This window comes from Chelon labrosus, assembly GCF_963514085.1.
Source record: "Chelon labrosus genome assembly, chromosome: 11".
Taxonomy (NCBI): Eukaryota; Metazoa; Chordata; class Actinopteri; order Mugiliformes; family Mugilidae; genus Chelon; species Chelon labrosus.
This window is the reverse complement of record NC_140344.1, coordinates 14,392,483-14,409,680: the sequence shown is the minus strand read 5'-3', so window position 1 is coordinate 14,409,680 and position 17,198 is coordinate 14,392,483. Positions and strand designations below refer to the sequence as shown.

The following is a 17,198-nucleotide window of genomic DNA, read 5'->3' as shown; positions in this document are numbered from 1 at the left end:
ACTGAATGTACTAGTAGCGATCCAATACAAGAAAAAAAATACATTTGCATTTTAGGAAATGTTTGGATTTGACGATACAGTGGATTACCCTGTCATGCTTCTGCATATTAATTTAAATGTCAAACCATGTAAACAAAAAGTTTCTGTTCAGCTCAGACTGTAGCGTTCTCACATCCGAACGCCATTCAACACACAGAACAGCCTTTTATTCGCTCGTGCAAATCATTACTTTTCCTTGAATTCCACTGGAACAACGGCCGGGGCCTGGATGCTTTATTCACAATTCAGACGAACTGAATGAGCTGCATAAATAAGAAGGCACGCGACGTTGCAGCAGGCGTCATTAAAAGGCCGCAGCTGCCTCGCGCTGAATAGCTCGCGGGGCAAAACGCGGTGATTTTTAAGGACAACAGGTTTTTCAAGCTTATCTTCCTTTAAAATCATGCCGGCCATAAAAACGCCGCCCCCAACCTCGGCCGAAACGAGCTTTGATACAGTCGTGTCGTTGCATGTCGAGCGCTCGGCCCTGTTATTGTGTTGGAGTGCTGCTGTCAGCCGGATGTGCCTCAGGAGTCTCCCCACCTGGAACTCATAACTCTTCCCTGTCTGTGGTGCCAAACACTCTGCTATTAATTCTTGATGAAAAAAAAATATATAAATCTTTTGTTGTCTGGCCTCTGAACAGTGGGTCTCTGTCTCAGTGCAAAAGCAGGGTTGTCTTTATGTAGTTTGGTGTCAGGTTGTCTTTGGTGGAACACTGTGAATTACTGTAAGTTAAGACAACTATACTGCTATAATACCAGCATTCACAGAGTTATCATGAGGAGGAAAATGATCAAATGTACGTTAAATAAGTTTATTAGACAGATTTAGCCGCCTGACACAACACCCCGGCAGTGTGTCCCAGCTTAAGTTGAAACTCTTTCCGATATGCGCTGATTCAACTGTATGATTATTTCTGATGCTGTAGTACTGTTGAAACTGCAGTTTCTTACCACCAAGAGGTGTTTCTAATATTTAGTCTACCCACCACAGATAGAAATAAACTGGAATGAAAAAGTGAAACAGCGAAACGGAATTTTTAAACCGATCCTGTAGCCCAAACCACCCAGACCACATTATTTAGCTCTCTCTGTTTTGTGTAACCCAACCTGCTTTGGGAGGAACACCATATTTCCCCTTCCATAGATAGATAGGTAGATAGAAGAGGACATTCTGACCTTCTGTGTGAATATGTGGTCATTGATTAGAGGCGCACAGTTTCATCACATGGCATTTAAAGACAGACACACCTTATCAACCTACTTTCGTACAGTATGTGTCACCGTCTTGCATAACAAGCTTTCAATCCGAGCTCAGGCTCCGGGCCACGTTGCCCTGGGAGAACCCTCCCTCTCCTACCTATCCTGTTCTTTCGTACCGTGTAGGTGTTCAGAGCGCCTCAGGGAGAGGTGTGAGCGGTATTTGAATCGAAATGCTATTAAAGGAATTGTTTGACATTTTGGGGAAATATGCTAATTAAAATTCTTATGGGATTAGGTGAGGTGAGGATAACACACTTATGTCTGTGCGGTAAATAACAGATGATAGAATCTGTCACTTGACAAGACAGCTGTTTCTTGGCCCGGGAGCAGGAACTTCCTGGATGCTGCACTGGTTGTCTGTTGCACTGCAGTCCTGGCCAAGACACAGTCTGGCACACGAGACCACATAAAATGGAAAACTGTCATTTTGTTGCAACAGAAAAGAAGACATGCTATGTACGAGTGATGTAAAATGTCCTCGTTGGTGCAACTAACACATTTTAACCCAGCTTACCACACAGACATGGGAATGGTATATTTAAGAATGGAAATATGCAAATAAGCATAACTGCTCCTTTAAGAGTCAAATTACACAATCCTGTGTGTACTTTAGATCAGGCAACTTGGTGTGTCTTTGAAAGTAAAACTCAACATGTTCAACACGTCTTGAATAAAAAAAAGTATAAAAACACATCTATTAAATACAAATACACACCAAAACAAAAGCATCACAGTCAAGTCCTTGCATGATGAGTTATAGATATGCTTGTGGTCCCTGGTTATGTGGAGGTGAGGCATGCTCCTCAGGAGAACAGCAGGACTTTCTGCAGCGTCTTCCTGAGCGGCTCCTTCTCAGGTTTGCTGTCAGGGATCATGTCGGCGCTCCTCTCCGCGCTCAGCCAGATGGTCGGCCTCATCTCCGCGCACTCCTGCAGCCCTGCCTGAGTGATGTTCCTGCAGAAGTCCACCTTGACTTCTTCTAGACTGTCCCCGTGAGCAGCCACACCCCGCAGGCTGCAGTCGGTGATGCGCACGCAGTTCTCCAGGTGGAGGCGCCGCAGCCTCCTGCAGCAACGCAGCACGGAGATCACATCCTGGTCAGTGATGTGTCCGCAGCCAGACAGGGTTAGCGAGAGCAGGTTGGGACACCTGTGGTACAGAGAGGCGGCAGTCAGTGACATGTCCCAGACACGTGATGGAGTGCAAGACCAGTTCTGAGTCATCTTTACGCCTTGGGAAATAATAGTAGGGAGGGATTAGTGTGTTTGAAGAAGGACAAGTCTTAAGTAAACAATGCTGTTATTGGCGTGTGTGCCCGATGAATGCTGTTGAGGTTTAAAATAGAATCAGATAACATTTAAAGCAGGGGCCCGGACCTGAGCCTATGTGAATGAGAAGTAAACGGCACCACAGAGAGGCAGCAACATGATCTGTTTAACGATGGAGCAGTTTAATGCCTACACCAAGCCCTCTCTCCTTTACAAGCTGTCCCACCGGGACATATGAGTTTCCGTTCTCCATAAAGCCCGAGCACACGGTGCTAACAAACAGAACAATTACAGGATGTTGGATGAAATACAGCATGACAGCAACACAATGTCCAAGCATTTCTTTTAGCAGTAACTTCTAAAAAATGAATGCTGAATGTTGCATGTGTTTACTGCATATTTGAAGAGTGCACTGCAGCCCACTGGAGGGCCTGCAGCAGAGAGCTGGCAGACAGACGCTCAGATGGATCGCGGATGTCATTTATGTTCGCTGGAGCAGATTACATAAAGACTTACATAATCTTACCGCTTTACCACATGTGAGACGAACATATTCCAGTCGCTGGCAAGTGTGGAGGGCTCTGCCCCAGTAACCCCTGAACATGCAACAGCACAGGCGATCCATGTGCCCTGTTGCACGCGTTTTTGTCAGGGGATGTGAGTGCGTGCGCAGTATTGACATTAACTAAAAATAAAAGAGGAGGTGGACCGGTGCACTTAGAGACGGTGGCATTTGCAGATTCGTTTGCTCTCAAGTGACTGTGTGTGTGTGTGTGTGTGTGTGTTTCACCAGAGAAGATAAAAGACAGTAAAATGAGTGGAAGTAGATGTAAGAGAAAGTGTATAACCTTTGTTACGTAATCTGGCCTCCTGTGGCTCTTTCCCTCACTTGGTGCAGATTCTTTGCTGTGTTGTCTCAAAGCTTATCTACTGTTTATACCAACACGTGACAAGCTGTCCTCATCCGATTCTTCTCTCTTACGTTCTTACACGCTTGTACGAATTCCGATTTTTTATATATAGTTTTAATATTATAAAACCAGCCCATGGCTCCTATTTGGTTTATGTATTTTTCCCAACTACAGACAATTTCTCATGGGCAAACTGAAGGAACGCACCTGCCAACCGAAACAAGAAAATGAAAGTCTTTGATCTTGTCAAAATAGCAAAAAGGTGATTTTTATCGGTGCGAAGTGCAGGCGATCAGAGAGCCTCATCTGCGTAGCCGCTGCATGTATTCCTCTGCAGCATTTTCTTCTTTCCATTTGTGTTTAAGACGTGATGTAGTTCACATTCAAACAAACAACAGCCTGGTCTACGCCGAGCACGAGCTCAGGCTCACCACACTGCTAACCCCTAATCATCTCTCTAATGACCCGTTTGGTTTCCTAACGGTTATTTTGTCCGGTCAAATTATCCAGCGAACTTTAAAAGGAACTAAGATGTACATTTACTGCTCATCCCCTTCGGTCTCTCAAGTGAAAGGGTTTCTTTCAAACAGGTTAAATAGGTTGTTTTTGGGAGTCTGCTGCTTTCTCGATTCAGTGCCGATTATTTTCAAAAGCAGCCCGTCAGCTGAAGCTCTGAGTACTCTGTGAGCAGAAATCACAACCTGTACCTTAAATAGTAACCCAAGATGTGTTCGTTCTTGTTTGGTAAGAGAAGGCATCAATTTAGCCAAATGGCGCGTGTCAAAGCGTGGAACGAAATTGCTCTGAAATATTTAATCATGAAAAGTCTCATGCCAGAGCTACTTGTGCCACCCACTGTGCAGCCCACGCTACACTGCATCGCTGTATAATCCTGATGCTGTGACCTCAAGGTAATCAAAGAAGTTCTTGATAACTGATTCAGTGTAGTCATCTGGCTTTAGAGAAGCAGTATGCTAGACTACTCCATAAAGGGGCCCAAAGACATGCTATGTTTTATAGTTTTTTCCATGGAGTTAAAAAAACAAAAACAAGATAGACACAAGCTTGGCGTCAGAGTTTGCGTGGAGACTTATCCAGGAAGAGGCAGGCAGAGACAGACGCACATGTTCATTCCTCTGACAGCAACAAAGAGCCAATTGTAGGCTCCACCTGCATGCATAAATCTCCAGTATGCAGCTGACTGGGAGGGTCTGTGGCCAAATCAGTCTTTATCACCCTCGCAGCGTCTCCGAATGTCCCCTCCCATTCAGTCACGTGCACTCGCTCTCCCGTCTCTTAGATAATTTGAGAGGGTTTATTGGTATGCAATGAGATACAAGCCCCAGACAAAGTAGGTGGTTCTAGCTTTGACTCGTCTCCCAGCTCTCATGCTCTCAAATTTCACAATACAGGAAATCCTCGCTGGGCCGTGCTCTGAGCCGCGGAGCCTGCCCCCTTTTCCCCTCCTCTCGTCCCAGCCAGCTGCGGTGGCCAAGCTCCCTCACATCAACGGTTATTACTGGCTGCCTTGAAGAAATTATCCAGAGACCTCATTACGCCTCTCCAGGCTGATTCCAGCGTGGAGCCAGCCACGCACACAGGGCCAAGAAGCCAGAACGGCTAAGTTTCAGCCATCTATCCAATCCATCTGTCACGTCATTCGATAAATCTAATTTGATATGTGACCACAGTTATGTTAGTTAATAGAATCAGTCTTATGACCCACAGATGTGTCATTTTTCTGTCTCTATAGCGAGCTCTGGATTCGCCATCTGTTTCTAATGAGTTAGTTCCCCGCTGCCTACAGCTAAACATGGCAGTTTGACGACGCCATGTGCCTCTAAATGAAAACAGTTTTGTTTCTTGCTGCGGCTGTGAATGACCCCGAAAAACCCCTAAACTGTGTACTCGTCCTCATGACGCATCTGACCAAAAGTTATTTCTTGTAGACAAACTCCACAGGTCGTGCCAGAGTTATGTTAACGCTCTAAATCTGTGTATATATCTATGTAAGGTGAAACTAAATAAAATAAAATAAAAAAGAACCAGTGCTTAAGGGAACATTCAGCACATTATAAACTACTTCTTTGTCCACTCTCTGCTAATCATCAGTGACCATTAGGAAATAAATATTGCCAGGTGTCATTCCAAAACGCAGAAAACCACACACGAACACTCACATGAGGCAGACTTGGGCCAAGAAACTGCTAACCAGGCTTTCATGTTTACTGCAGATATCCTTCTGAAAAGAGGTCTTCAACCAGTCCTCGATGTTGCACACTTGCAGGACCCTGCTGGAGTACCAGCAGATAGCCAAGTAACGCAATGAGGGTCCCAGCACAAAGTTGTCCCTCCGGAGCTGACACGGGGAGCTGAAGTGCAGTAGAGTCCAGAGGCGGGGGTCCAGGAATACCTCCCGCAGCTGGTGACAGGTAAGGGACAAACTCCTCCGGTTGTCCTTGTCCAGGAAGGAGAAAAGGTGAAGGAGACACTCCCGGTTGAGCTGTGTGAGATGCATGGCGAGAGACGTCCCGAGACATAAAGAAAGGGCCTCGTCCCCGGGGCAGCGATAGGCCTGCTGGTAGGCAGCAACAATGAGCCGACAGCCCGTATTGTGTGGCCTAGATACATGATGCCCCCTCAGGCACACGCTGGAGGCCTGCACATATAAGGCCGTAGAGTGCGGGGCTATTTTGGGAAGACAACTGCAGTACGGTCAAAGATGGAAGTGTTTGAGCCGTGCGCTCCCTTTCCATCTGTCATGGCTCTCAACAGGCAGCAAGCGCTACCCTGAGCCAGATGTTTACACTTCCCTGGCCTAGTTCTCAGTTACAGACACACACACAAAAGAAGGGAAACATCTCCACCTTGTACTGCAAAAAAAGAAAGACACTTAAAATGTTTATTAGGTTTAAAAGGCATCCGATCATGTGCAGAGTGGTTTATGTGCAGTTTGACACCGGGAGGTTGTTGGCACATTCATTAATTTTCAATGAAGGCAGATGTAATTTCAGCTTGGGCAGCTTATTGCATGAATACCATACTAGAAACAAACTATTATTGGAAGCAAAGTACTTTTAAATGTTTGGCTGGTATCTTAAATTTGTCTGTGGGGCAATTCCGTGAAGATGGTGAAAAAGGATATCGCGCAGTTCACCAAAACACTATTATACATTTAGAGTTTTGTTAGCCTTCTGAACGTTTTCAATAATTAACAGAGGATTTACATAAGATTTTTATTTTTTTACAGTTTTATACACCTGTTCAATTCAGTTAAGACCTTACAGCACAACTGAAATGTTGACCAGAGAGGGAACTTCCCAGTATCACAGTCAAGGTGACAAATACTTTCATAACCTGGAAAGCCTTTCATGTGAGTGAAAGTCACGAGTACAAACAGTGTTACGTAGGACTACGTATGCCTAAAGGAACACAGTAAACTATGACTCAGTGTGTGTTTGCTCAACCGGAGCGCAGACGAGCTTTTGAAATGGCGGAGAAAGCAAAATACCATTATATCTAAGTCACCGCTCCACGCTACCTTCCCAGTTCTGTTGTGCTCCACGTGTTGTCATCAATCTCTAAAGCACGTCAGACATTGGAAATGCCACTGTTGGGAGGCTGATTACATTGTGTACCGTGACTCACTGTCATGATGTCCTTAACCAGACCTCTGATCCAACAAACACAATGCAATGTGAGCTTATTATTAGCAGCTGCGCACTGGTCTCCAAGAGCAAAAAGGGAAGGGAAAAAAAGGCCACTTGTGTCATTAATGGGGACAGAGTAGAGAGCTCACAGCCACCTGTGAGCAGGCGATGAAGAGCAGCTGTTCCTCAGCATACAGGAGTGCTTGTTCCTGCCAGAGAGAGAGAAGGCTCACTGGCTGGCACGTGTCCCGAGGGGAGCTTTGCGTGCGTGTGTGTGTGTGTTTGTGTGGGCGGAGATCTTCACTGAAGGGAAGAGAAAAACAAAGAAAAGGGCTCGCTTAAAATTAGTTCTCTCGCTTTTAAAGCTGTACCTGGACACATCAAAGGCTGTCCATGTTTATTATGCTGGAGCTGGGTGTGTAGTGTCCACCTTTCGCAAACCAAACCAACACGCATGGTGTCATTTATATATTTAAAAATTACTTTCCCAACCAAAGTGTCACACCCGTTAATTAAAGACGTTATTATTATGCTGAAAGATTCACAGCAAAGCGTAGCAATTTATTTTTAATTTAGAGCTGCAACTCAAGTTAATATCATAGATTGTGCCCACTACAATAACCTGTGTGACTAAAATGTCTTCACAAACATTTGGGTCTTAAAGACATGCATTATTCTGACTTAAATATGAGATTCTGCTGCTTAAAACAATAACGGCTGTGTATAGATTAAAATATTTAATCGCGATTAATCTCGATTCCTATTATCAGATTTTTTTTTTTTAAATGTACCTTGATGTTTTTATTATTCTTTCAACATAGGAGTGGAGTAATATGCTTGGCATTAAGTAAGTGTCTGTTATTACTGTTGCAACAAACCAAAACAATGACATACTATCCAGTTCACTGTTGCGGAGGCGACTCTGCAATTTATCCAGCTGCTTGATCGAGTGGTAACTCAGCTAACTGTTCTTTTAGAGAACCACCAGGTGGGACTTGACAGAACTTGTCGTTAAAAAGACCAGTTAATTTTCTAGTTTCTGTATGTTTGTGTATTAGTTATCCAATAAAAAAAAAACGCGATAATATGGACAGCCATAGTAGATATAAACATCCTTGTCTTCATGTCTAGTTTTAACTGCAACAGGTTGTCTGGTTGTACTAATGCAACGTCTGACTCATTACAAAAGGTTCAGGACTGATTAAAAACATTACACACAAACATTTGAACAAAAGATTCTCTATTGCATTCTGTCACAGTCACACATTTTAAAAGACAATTTCTTTAGGTCCCCTGTATACCCATTTCAGATTAACATAAAATGTTCAATGATACTTCAGCACCAATACGGGCAAAACTACTTGAGAATGATCACGTCTTTTACACTGGTTCTGGTCGAGAAGTTAACGACTTTCTAAAGCCCTAATGAGCGCTTGTCAGAAAAAAAAAAAAAAAAAAAAAAAGGCTAAACCCTAAACTCTCCGCTAATAACTGGAAACCAGAATTGCATGGTTCTTAAGAGGTGTAAAATATAAAACTGGAAACTTCAAAAACAATAGGAATTCCAAATATTGTTACAAGGACACAGTGTCTTGACACAATGGATCTCCTCAGTCTAGGCTAAACATTGGACCAGCTCAGGTTTTCCCAGGCTAAAGCTTTACTTCATTACTTTAAACGATCACCTTTGGAATCTATTACATACGGAAAAGTCTACCCCAACTGAGGAATACATCTTCAAGAAATAAATGCAAAAAGTCACACTAAACAAAAAAATATAAGCAGCAAGTAATACATGTTGCTGTCAAGCAGGTCATAAACACAACAAAGAGGCCGATACATTAATGTGAAAATGAACTAACATGATCAAGCGCTGTGACAATGTGATTGAGGTGAAGTCAAAATGGAGTGATGAGCTGGTCTGAGGCAGTGAAATCTGAGTTAATCATTGTGCAACAGTTTGTATGGCTTGCCGAGCTTCCTCTGCTGCAGCCTTGTCTGAGGTATCCCTATCTGTTGCAGCATCCGCTGACGTTGTGTTGGCCTCATCTCGTGCAGCCGTGTCTTTGCTCATATCTTCCAGGGTATCTTGGGCTTTCTCGTCCAGGATATTCACGTGTAAGGCTTCCACATCTGTCAAAACCATGTCTGTGGCTACTGTATCTGCTGCAACCTTGTCCTGAAAGACTATTTCGGAAGAAACTCTGTCCACAGCTGCTGTGTCCACAGCAGGCTTATTTGAGGCTGCGCTGTTTGAGGCAGTCTTGTCTGAGGCCACCTGACCGGTCTTCTCCACGTAGAAGAGGATGTAGGCCTTAGCCTTCCTGACTGTGTCCTCGTTGGTTAGAGTCACTGTGCTGTCGTTGAAGTGGTACCAGCGGCCCTCATGGCTGCCATATGCTGTATAATGCCCTGATCCAACCCTGTGAACACAGACACATACATCACATCCTGCAGTCTGGCTTCTTACAAACCTTCTTTTACTGCTGCTGAAGCAAGAGGGACTCACTCAAGTTGACAGCAGCAGTGCAACATTGCCACTTAGAGGCCAACTCTCATAGCAGCACTTTGATTCAATTGCACTTACAGAGTCTCAAGCTTAATGCCGTTTAGCATTTAGCGGCTACATGAATTTTTAAACTGCAGTGGGCTACAAGGTTTTGGACTAAATTGGATCTAAATTCTTTATGCACTGACTGACAGACAGCTACAGCTAGGAGGGCTGGCTGGCTGATGACAACATATCGACCGGTGGTTTACTCTTAATTTTGCTACCATCTGAAAACCACTGACTACTGACAAAAGATATTTCAAGATGCTGCCACGTGCCAAGTACTTAAATCTGAAGGTCTTAATAAGAGACAGTAAACTTAAACCTATTCTATTCATAATGCTTAAACTAAGATACTTCTTAGGGTGGGAGATTTTAATTCCTGAATCTATGTAAGCACTTAAATAAAAACACAAATTCAAGCCTGAAAGATACAAAACAGCTACTCACCCAGATCCGTGATGCACCACGACAGCAGCAAGGTCAAATAGACAAGTTCCTGGTAATGAGTTCTCTGGCTGCAAACAAGAAAGAGCCAGATGAGACATCTGACGAGGAAAATCTGTGCTTTCAGTTCATCATGCCCCAAGATTTTTTATTTTTTTTTGTGGGGAAAGAATAAAATGAAATTTAAAAAAAAAGGATTTCTACACATATTAAAACCAAATTGATGGGGATCTTTAAAGAACAATGGCATCTGAACCATAATTTGAGGCAAGACATGTTAATTTCCTATTTCCTCCAGTGTTCATGAGCGTCATAGACAAGAGATCTACGGTAGAATAGCGCCCCCTGGAGCTTATAGGAGGTCTGACCCATTAGAAACAGAAAGATCCAGGCTTTTACATAAAGGTCCAAAGCAGCTATTGCAGAGTACAAGCCTGCTCCTACCCTGAATGTCAAACAGATGCTCTAAGACATGCGCTTCGGCAACAGTGTTTTGCAGCACTGTGGAAAAAAGTCTACACTGCTGAGTGGAGAACCATCAATAAGCCACAAATGCAGATGCCACCCAGATCCAAATAATGAATAATACATGACACATTACTGTTTACACAACGCAATTTCAGGATAATCATTTTCCTGATGTAGTCAGGCAGAGGCCAACAGTGATCTGTCAGGCTGCCCAGTAGAAAAACATGTTTTTCCCCGTGTGTGGTTCTAAGTCCATCAGCAGCAGAACGTCCAGATATAAAATACTGTTTGAACAAATCACCCGTTTGGCAAAAGAGCTATTGTAATTTTGGAATATAAACAGAACTCCTATAATATCATTATTTCAAATAGACTATTCTTCATGCTGTCTGCGGCTGCTCTGTTTGTGCCCGACTTACAATGCAGTCATTACGGTTCACTTTCATAGTTCGCATGCAATATCCAGCCAGCTGTGTATCATCGCTTGAAATCCATCCATGTTGTGACTACCGTCATCACTGCATTTTTAAGGTTAGCAAGCCATAACCGTTTATAACAAAAGGTTTAAACCTGGCACAAGAACACATGGTTCTCGTGGCTCATTATCGTGTCTCTTTTCCAAAATTAGCACATCACCAAAACATCTTTTCTCTTGGAATCTTTCATGGATGCAGGGAAAAGGAGGAATAGAGCGAATTTTTTATTTTATTTATTTATTTTTTTAAAACAGTCAACACTGTTTACAGACCCTTTTACAGCCAGTGCTTCTTGAGGCCAGAAATTACAATTTTCACAGAGGCTGAACTGAAAACATTACATTCGGTCTATGACCTGTATCAGTTCTTACTGTGGTTCTCGTAATGCCTACAATTTGTAAGTGCTTCTCAACTTTCGCACACTAAACTGCAGTACTTCTGTTCTTATTAATGTAGTATTTCTACATTTTATGTTTCTGTGCAAGAGTTAGTCAATTACAACAGATTTGTCTCACATGTAATGTACCAGCTCAAAAACTATATTGTGAGATTTCATGATTTTGTTTTTGAAGCTCACCTCAAGTAAGTAGCCCCTCATGTCCAAGCCTTTCAGTGGGAATTCCACGTAAGTATCCACCTTGTTTCTCAGAAAGGCAGTCCAGTGGAACCGCTTAAGGTGCAGACACAAAACCTACAATTGAAAAAACAAAACAAAAAACATTTATATCAAAGTCACAGTGTTTTCGACACCACTTAGTTTTTTTTTTTTTTTTAGTTTCATACTTTTGGCAGCTTCTGGATCCAGAACTTCTTAGTTGATTTCTGTCGCTTTTTACACTTGTGGCAATAGTACAGCTCTGTTTCGTCAAGTTCTTCCAGGTCAGTAAAGCTTCGTAAGCAGTCTAAAAGAAATGTCACACAAATGTAACATGTCCTCATGGGTTCAAGCATGACACACTTCAAAACCAACACTGCCAAAAAGTATCTAGAAAACCTTAATTCAGAGGAAGCATTACCACGTAAGGTGCATGTTGGCCCTGGCTCCTGGTCCTTACTTCTCTTTTGTCTGAACTGACTGGGAATGTCCAATGACAGATCTACGAGAAAAAGATCACTTAATGATATGGAGCAACAATCACAATGCTTTCTTTGTTGTGCTACTGAAAACCCACATTTACATGTGTGCTAGTTTGCATTAACGTTTACAGTAGAAATGTTTTGGTTAGTTCACAGAATTACTGAAAATTAGGAAAATACTCAACAAGTTGGACAAAGGTTCAGTACTTGTTGTTGTCTTACCAAGAAATGGATCAAACTTCCGAGATTCTGTCCCACATATCAGGCAGTTCACTTCATTCTGAAGTATACCACCAAAAATAGACGTAACAACACTGGCAGTCCCGTTTCTAGAATAGATCAAAAGGCACAAAGCAGTTTTAATCAATTAAACTGCATACATCAAAAACTCATCAGATTCTTCTCTGGGGCCAATTTAACAGCTGTACAGTATGAAAAAAAAAGTCAAGTATAACGATGTGACAAAAGTAAAACGGGCAACTCAAACAGAGAAACCAAGAAGAGAAAACAGAGACTTATATGAGCCACATCATGGATACTGACAGAATGACTGCTATATTACTGTCGATATAAAAGCAACCGGAAAACAGCAGAATTAAAATCATTGTCAGCTTAGATGGACTCACATGCAGCATTTGCCCTCCATGGACAGTCTGACTCCATCCTGTGGCGAGACTGCATGAGACGCCCCGTTGCGACTGTACTGCAGCTCCCTGTGGAGGTGGTCTAACAGGTAACGCATGAATTCATGGGCATCCTGCTGCTGGTAGCCCCTGTACACAAAAACATGGCTCATTATTGTAATAAATTATAATATGTTCTTCGAGTCTTTGATGCATATTAAACATTGTCCACAAAGTGCTGCTTCTAGAGAACAGAAAAGGAAACCATTTACTGCTCAGAATAAGCAGCTTCATTGTGGTAAACTCTCTGCACCGTGTTGATGTACCTGAAGCTTGGCATGATCTTCCAGATGGCATAAAATAAGGAGTCTGGACTGAAGGCGGTTTGGCTCCCTTGCCACAACGAGCAAAGAGTTTTCCTGAACTCCTCCACCAAAGATCTGTTCAACACAAGGAAACCCTGTTACCAGTCTGCATAGTACACACAGTCAACATCAAAAGCCTAACTTATACTCTTGTGTGTTAAGAAAAATGAAGACTTGTGTCAGACTGCAGTATAGCATTACTATTATCCTGCTGCAGATTTAAGATAATTACTGCTGTTAAGAGCGCCGTATCAGTACGTTCTCTTGTGTGAGGCAATCTCGCCAATCTTAAACTTGCTGCAATTACTGTCAGAATCATGCCCACAAATCCTCCCTCCTCCAGAAGAGGACCTTACACACTGCTGTCCCCTTGGCTGCGGGTGTGGTACATCCTTCTTCCTGCCGTCTTACCACTGCGGAGAGCAACTGCAGGCAACTCCTTGAAATAGCAGCTGAACTGCTCGATGTTGCTGTCAAAGAAACACATTTTGTTATAGTATGTCTGAATTGTAAAAAAATCACTAGGTAACTATCAGACAGAAACACCCTCATGTTTTATGGTTTGTAGCCGAGAAGGCAGCCAAAAGTTGTGAGTAGGAAATCGGTAATACAGCTCAATTTAACCAATTTGTCACATGAAATACAGTTCTTTGTAAATCACATTATTTCATTAGTTAAATGTTTTTTTTGTGTTTGGAAATTCCAAGTAGATCCGAACTTTTCAGACAAGAGCAGGGGTGAAAAACTTACAAAACTCACCATAGCGTTTTAAGCTGCCTTTGATTATAACTACTCTAAAAAGATTTTATTTGCTTACTGACTACCAAGGGGCAAGGCACTATTTCCCTGTAAAGACAATTTAATGTAACTGAATTCATCCAATCAGCCCATTTTGCTACAATCTGTAAATTCATTCTAATAACATACTGAAATTAGTGAAAACAATGGAGCCTGCGAAATAGGAAAACTGAATGAAATATGCCATAAAAATAAATAAATAAATAAATAAAATACTACAGTATTCTTTGGCAGCTGTTCATAATGGTAAATGTGAAATCACACCAGCTTAATGAGGCAAATTGTGGTCTGGCTGGGAAATCAGTCCTTTCATTGAGTCTTGTTTCCAAGCAGCCTGTGTAATCCCCCTGACTGTGCCCCAGACTATATTAATAAAGGATGACTGGTCGTGGGGCCCCGGGTCTACAGGGGCAGAGCTACTGAAATTTGCTGCATACCCAGTTTATCACCCACATACCTTCTCCTCAGCGCAGAGCCTTACCTGAGGGACTGCAGAATGGCATTCATGAAGCACGTGTTGCCCAAGTTCCGCAGGCCTGTAGCACCTACCGCTGCCCCGTCCTGACAGACACAAATGGTTACATAAAGACACGTGTTGGTATATTTAGTTTAACACCTTATGGGAAAAAGTATATCTAAACAGTACGTTTTAAACTTAAAGTTATTGTGACAGTCGTTTGGTGTGCAGCTCTGTAAAGGGAGGCTGTGACTCATTTAATTGGGGCTGTGTGCTACAGTGTGAATACAGACTCGTAAAAAAGGAAATTTGACCACGCAGTACAGTCTTCTGTGCCAGGTCACAATTTGGAGTTGCCGTTACTTTATTTCCTTACAGAAGAAGCAGCAATGTTACTTTTAAAGCACTACTTACATTGTCTTTTAACAACTTGCTGTCTGGAGATGGGTTTTCCTGAAGTTTTCTTTTCCTCTGCCTCTCACTCATTAACGCTGAACTGTAAGAAGATAACATATTTTACTTGGACACTAATCTTTCATTGTGAAACATTTTCAACTTCTATCTTTTTCAAATATCAAGATTTTGATAAGATTCGTTGATGTTAGGACTTACTTTTCCAAACTCTGAAGATGTTCCCTCACCTTCTGCACCTGCCCAAGTTTGGTGTCATTGACAACAAAGTCATCGCATCTGTAACTATAAAGTCCACATTAGTCCAGTCATATACATATTTAATACTAACAAAAACAAAAAACATAATGTGTCAAGACTGGACACTCACCAAAACAGACTGTAGTTGCTGCAGTCCATGCAGACAGAATGATGGGTTTTCTCTTTTTCCTGTTTCTCACTCTTCCTTTGATTATTGCCCATGACTTGGCTATCTTCAAAGTGTTTCTTTGCATGGCCATTGACATATCTGTGCATAAACAGATAGGTATTTGCAGAGGCGTCGGACTTGGGTATGATTACAATTCTTACAAATCGTCCAGATCAAGATGTACAAAAAAAACTCCTAATAATTTGCGACTGTTGTGTTTATTTTTTCTATCATATATATATATATATTTTTTTTTTTATTTCAAAACTTTTAAGTACAGGATATACAAGATTATTCTTGACATACACTCGCATGCCAGAACATTAGAAACACTAGTGCAAACAAATACATCCTGTTGACTGTATTGATTAACAACTCACTGAATAAACTGGTGTTGACAAAATAATAGAAACATGTGTTGGTAAGATACAATTCAATAGTGCCACAAACCACAGCCTCCAAAATGAAAACACAGTGGAAGGCACAGCTCCCTCAGTTATTTAAAATAAATGCTGAACACCTTGAGTGTGCCGTGCAGATTTATGCATCCGTTTTGTAATCAAGTTAGGCCAGGATTTCCAAACATTACTCTATTATACTCATCAGTAGAATCTTTCCGTATTGATGTTACTTGGAGTTTTCTTGAAATCAAATTCAATCACAACATGGCTGTATAATTAGACCTGCTGCTCCCAAAGTCAAAATGGTCATAAACAGCAAAATGACTGAGACACTGACTTACCGTCCACAATGGACCATCAGACAGGTAAGGCAAATCCAGGGACTTTTATTAGACCTGCAAACTGAACACAAAAGACAAAGCACCGTGTTGCTGTGAATTGCATTTGAATGGGCCATTATTTTTACGTAATATCATGAATTGTGATTTGCCCTTGTGATAGCTGCTAGTGTTGACTTGCAGCTACAGAAATCTATCTAGCTGACACAAATATGACAGCACCCGGAGTTGTATGACCAGAGACTGGGAACCAGAAACACTGCACATTCAGCTTTGTTGACAATAATCTGAATAACGTTAAGAGAAAGGGCGAGGAACACTTCTCTTACCGTTGCAACACCAGGAGGACGGGGTGCCGTTGGGGAACCTGGAGGAATCGATGGTACAGCTAACATTTGAGTTGAGATGAGGGCACTCCATCAGCTCACAATTGTCGTTGTTAGCCAACACCACAACACCAACAGCACCAGGACCCGACAGCTAACAATAGTTAGCAAATTAACCTAAACTAGCTAGCTAACCTTAGCCAACCAACTACTTCTGATTTCGAACGCACGTTTTCCTGTCTTTGCTAACGCCAAAGACGTATGGTAGCTGCTATATAGCTTGCATCATTACAGCGCAAAACCACTTTACATTAAATTCAAAGACTGCTGTTTCCACCGGACACACTGCAAGGTAGAATAGTAACGTTATCTTTGGTCTTCAAGGTGTAACTGCTGGCGCTTGCCACAAACAAATGGAAATAACTTGAGGAAGTGACGTCGTGTCTGCCGGCTCGGCCGTTTGCCAAAACAAAGATGAAAACACTTCGGGGAGTAACCGTTGACTACTTCCTGTTTCGCTTATAGTGCTCTGGTCTTTCAGAGATACTATACGCACTTCTTGTTTTAGTTTAACGTATTCTACTCTTTTATTCACACTTGTTGACCGCGGGAAGCTCAGTATTTGGCTAAATTAAGCTATGAATCCCTTTTTGGAAATTGGTCGCCCACACTCATGCGTAGTTACGTATGACAAGGTGACTATAACATGACCATACTTTCCTCATAACATCTACATTACGATTACATCGACTGCTGAACTACCCGTAAATAAAAGTGCAGTCTTTCTCGCCAGAATTGGGTTAGTCTCAAAATACGTTTCCATCAAGATCCAATTAAGATAATATGCACATCTTTGCACGACATAATGTATAACGTGTTTAAAAGTAGGATTAAACCTTGTCAAACTGCACCGTGTTA

General features: G+C 42.2%; 2 protein-coding genes across 2 annotated transcripts; both read right to left on the bottom strand.

The window, feature by feature from the left end:
* Nucleotides 1–2,022: 2,022 nt before the first annotated feature.
* On the bottom strand, nucleotides 2,023–6,340 carry fbxl22 (F-box and leucine-rich repeat protein 22). The gene is given in 3 exon segments (XM_084554641.1): nucleotides 2,023–2,453; nucleotides 5,664–6,163; nucleotides 6,165–6,340. Coding segments are annotated over 3 exon segments (921 nt in total). The 5' UTR covers nucleotides 6,240–6,340; the 3' UTR covers nucleotides 2,023–2,107.
* A 1,911-nt stretch (nucleotides 6,341–8,251) lies between these two features.
* On the bottom strand, nucleotides 8,252–16,723 carry usp3 (ubiquitin specific peptidase 3). Its single transcript, XM_084554996.1, has 15 exons — nucleotides 16,284–16,723; nucleotides 15,958–16,018; nucleotides 15,177–15,314; nucleotides 15,008–15,091; nucleotides 14,810–14,891; nucleotides 14,420–14,499; nucleotides 13,497–13,610; nucleotides 13,102–13,215; nucleotides 12,779–12,925; nucleotides 12,375–12,481; nucleotides 12,092–12,172; nucleotides 11,859–11,977; nucleotides 11,653–11,766; nucleotides 10,135–10,202; nucleotides 8,252–9,556 (listed from the first exon to the last, which is right to left on the bottom strand). The coding sequence occupies exons 1-15, from the start codon at nucleotides 16,372–16,374 to the stop codon at nucleotides 9,079–9,081; spliced, it is 1,878 nt and encodes a 625-aa protein (XP_084411122.1). The 5' UTR covers nucleotides 16,375–16,723; the 3' UTR covers nucleotides 8,252–9,078.
* Between the last annotated feature and the right edge of the window lie 475 nt (nucleotides 16,724–17,198).

Coding starts and splice junctions, on each gene's coding strand:
- usp3 (XM_084554996.1), bottom strand. CDS start 16,374: ATGGAGTGCCCTCATCTCAACTCAAATGTTAGCTGTACCATCGATTCC. Junction 12,482..12,778: donor ATGGAGGGCAAATGCTGCAT/GTGAGTCCATCT, acceptor GATCTATTCTAG/AAACGGGACTGCCAGTGTTG. Junction 10,203..11,652: donor TGAGGGGCTACTTACTTGAG/GTGAGCTTCAAA, acceptor TCTTGTTTGCAG/CCAGAGAACTCATTACCAGG.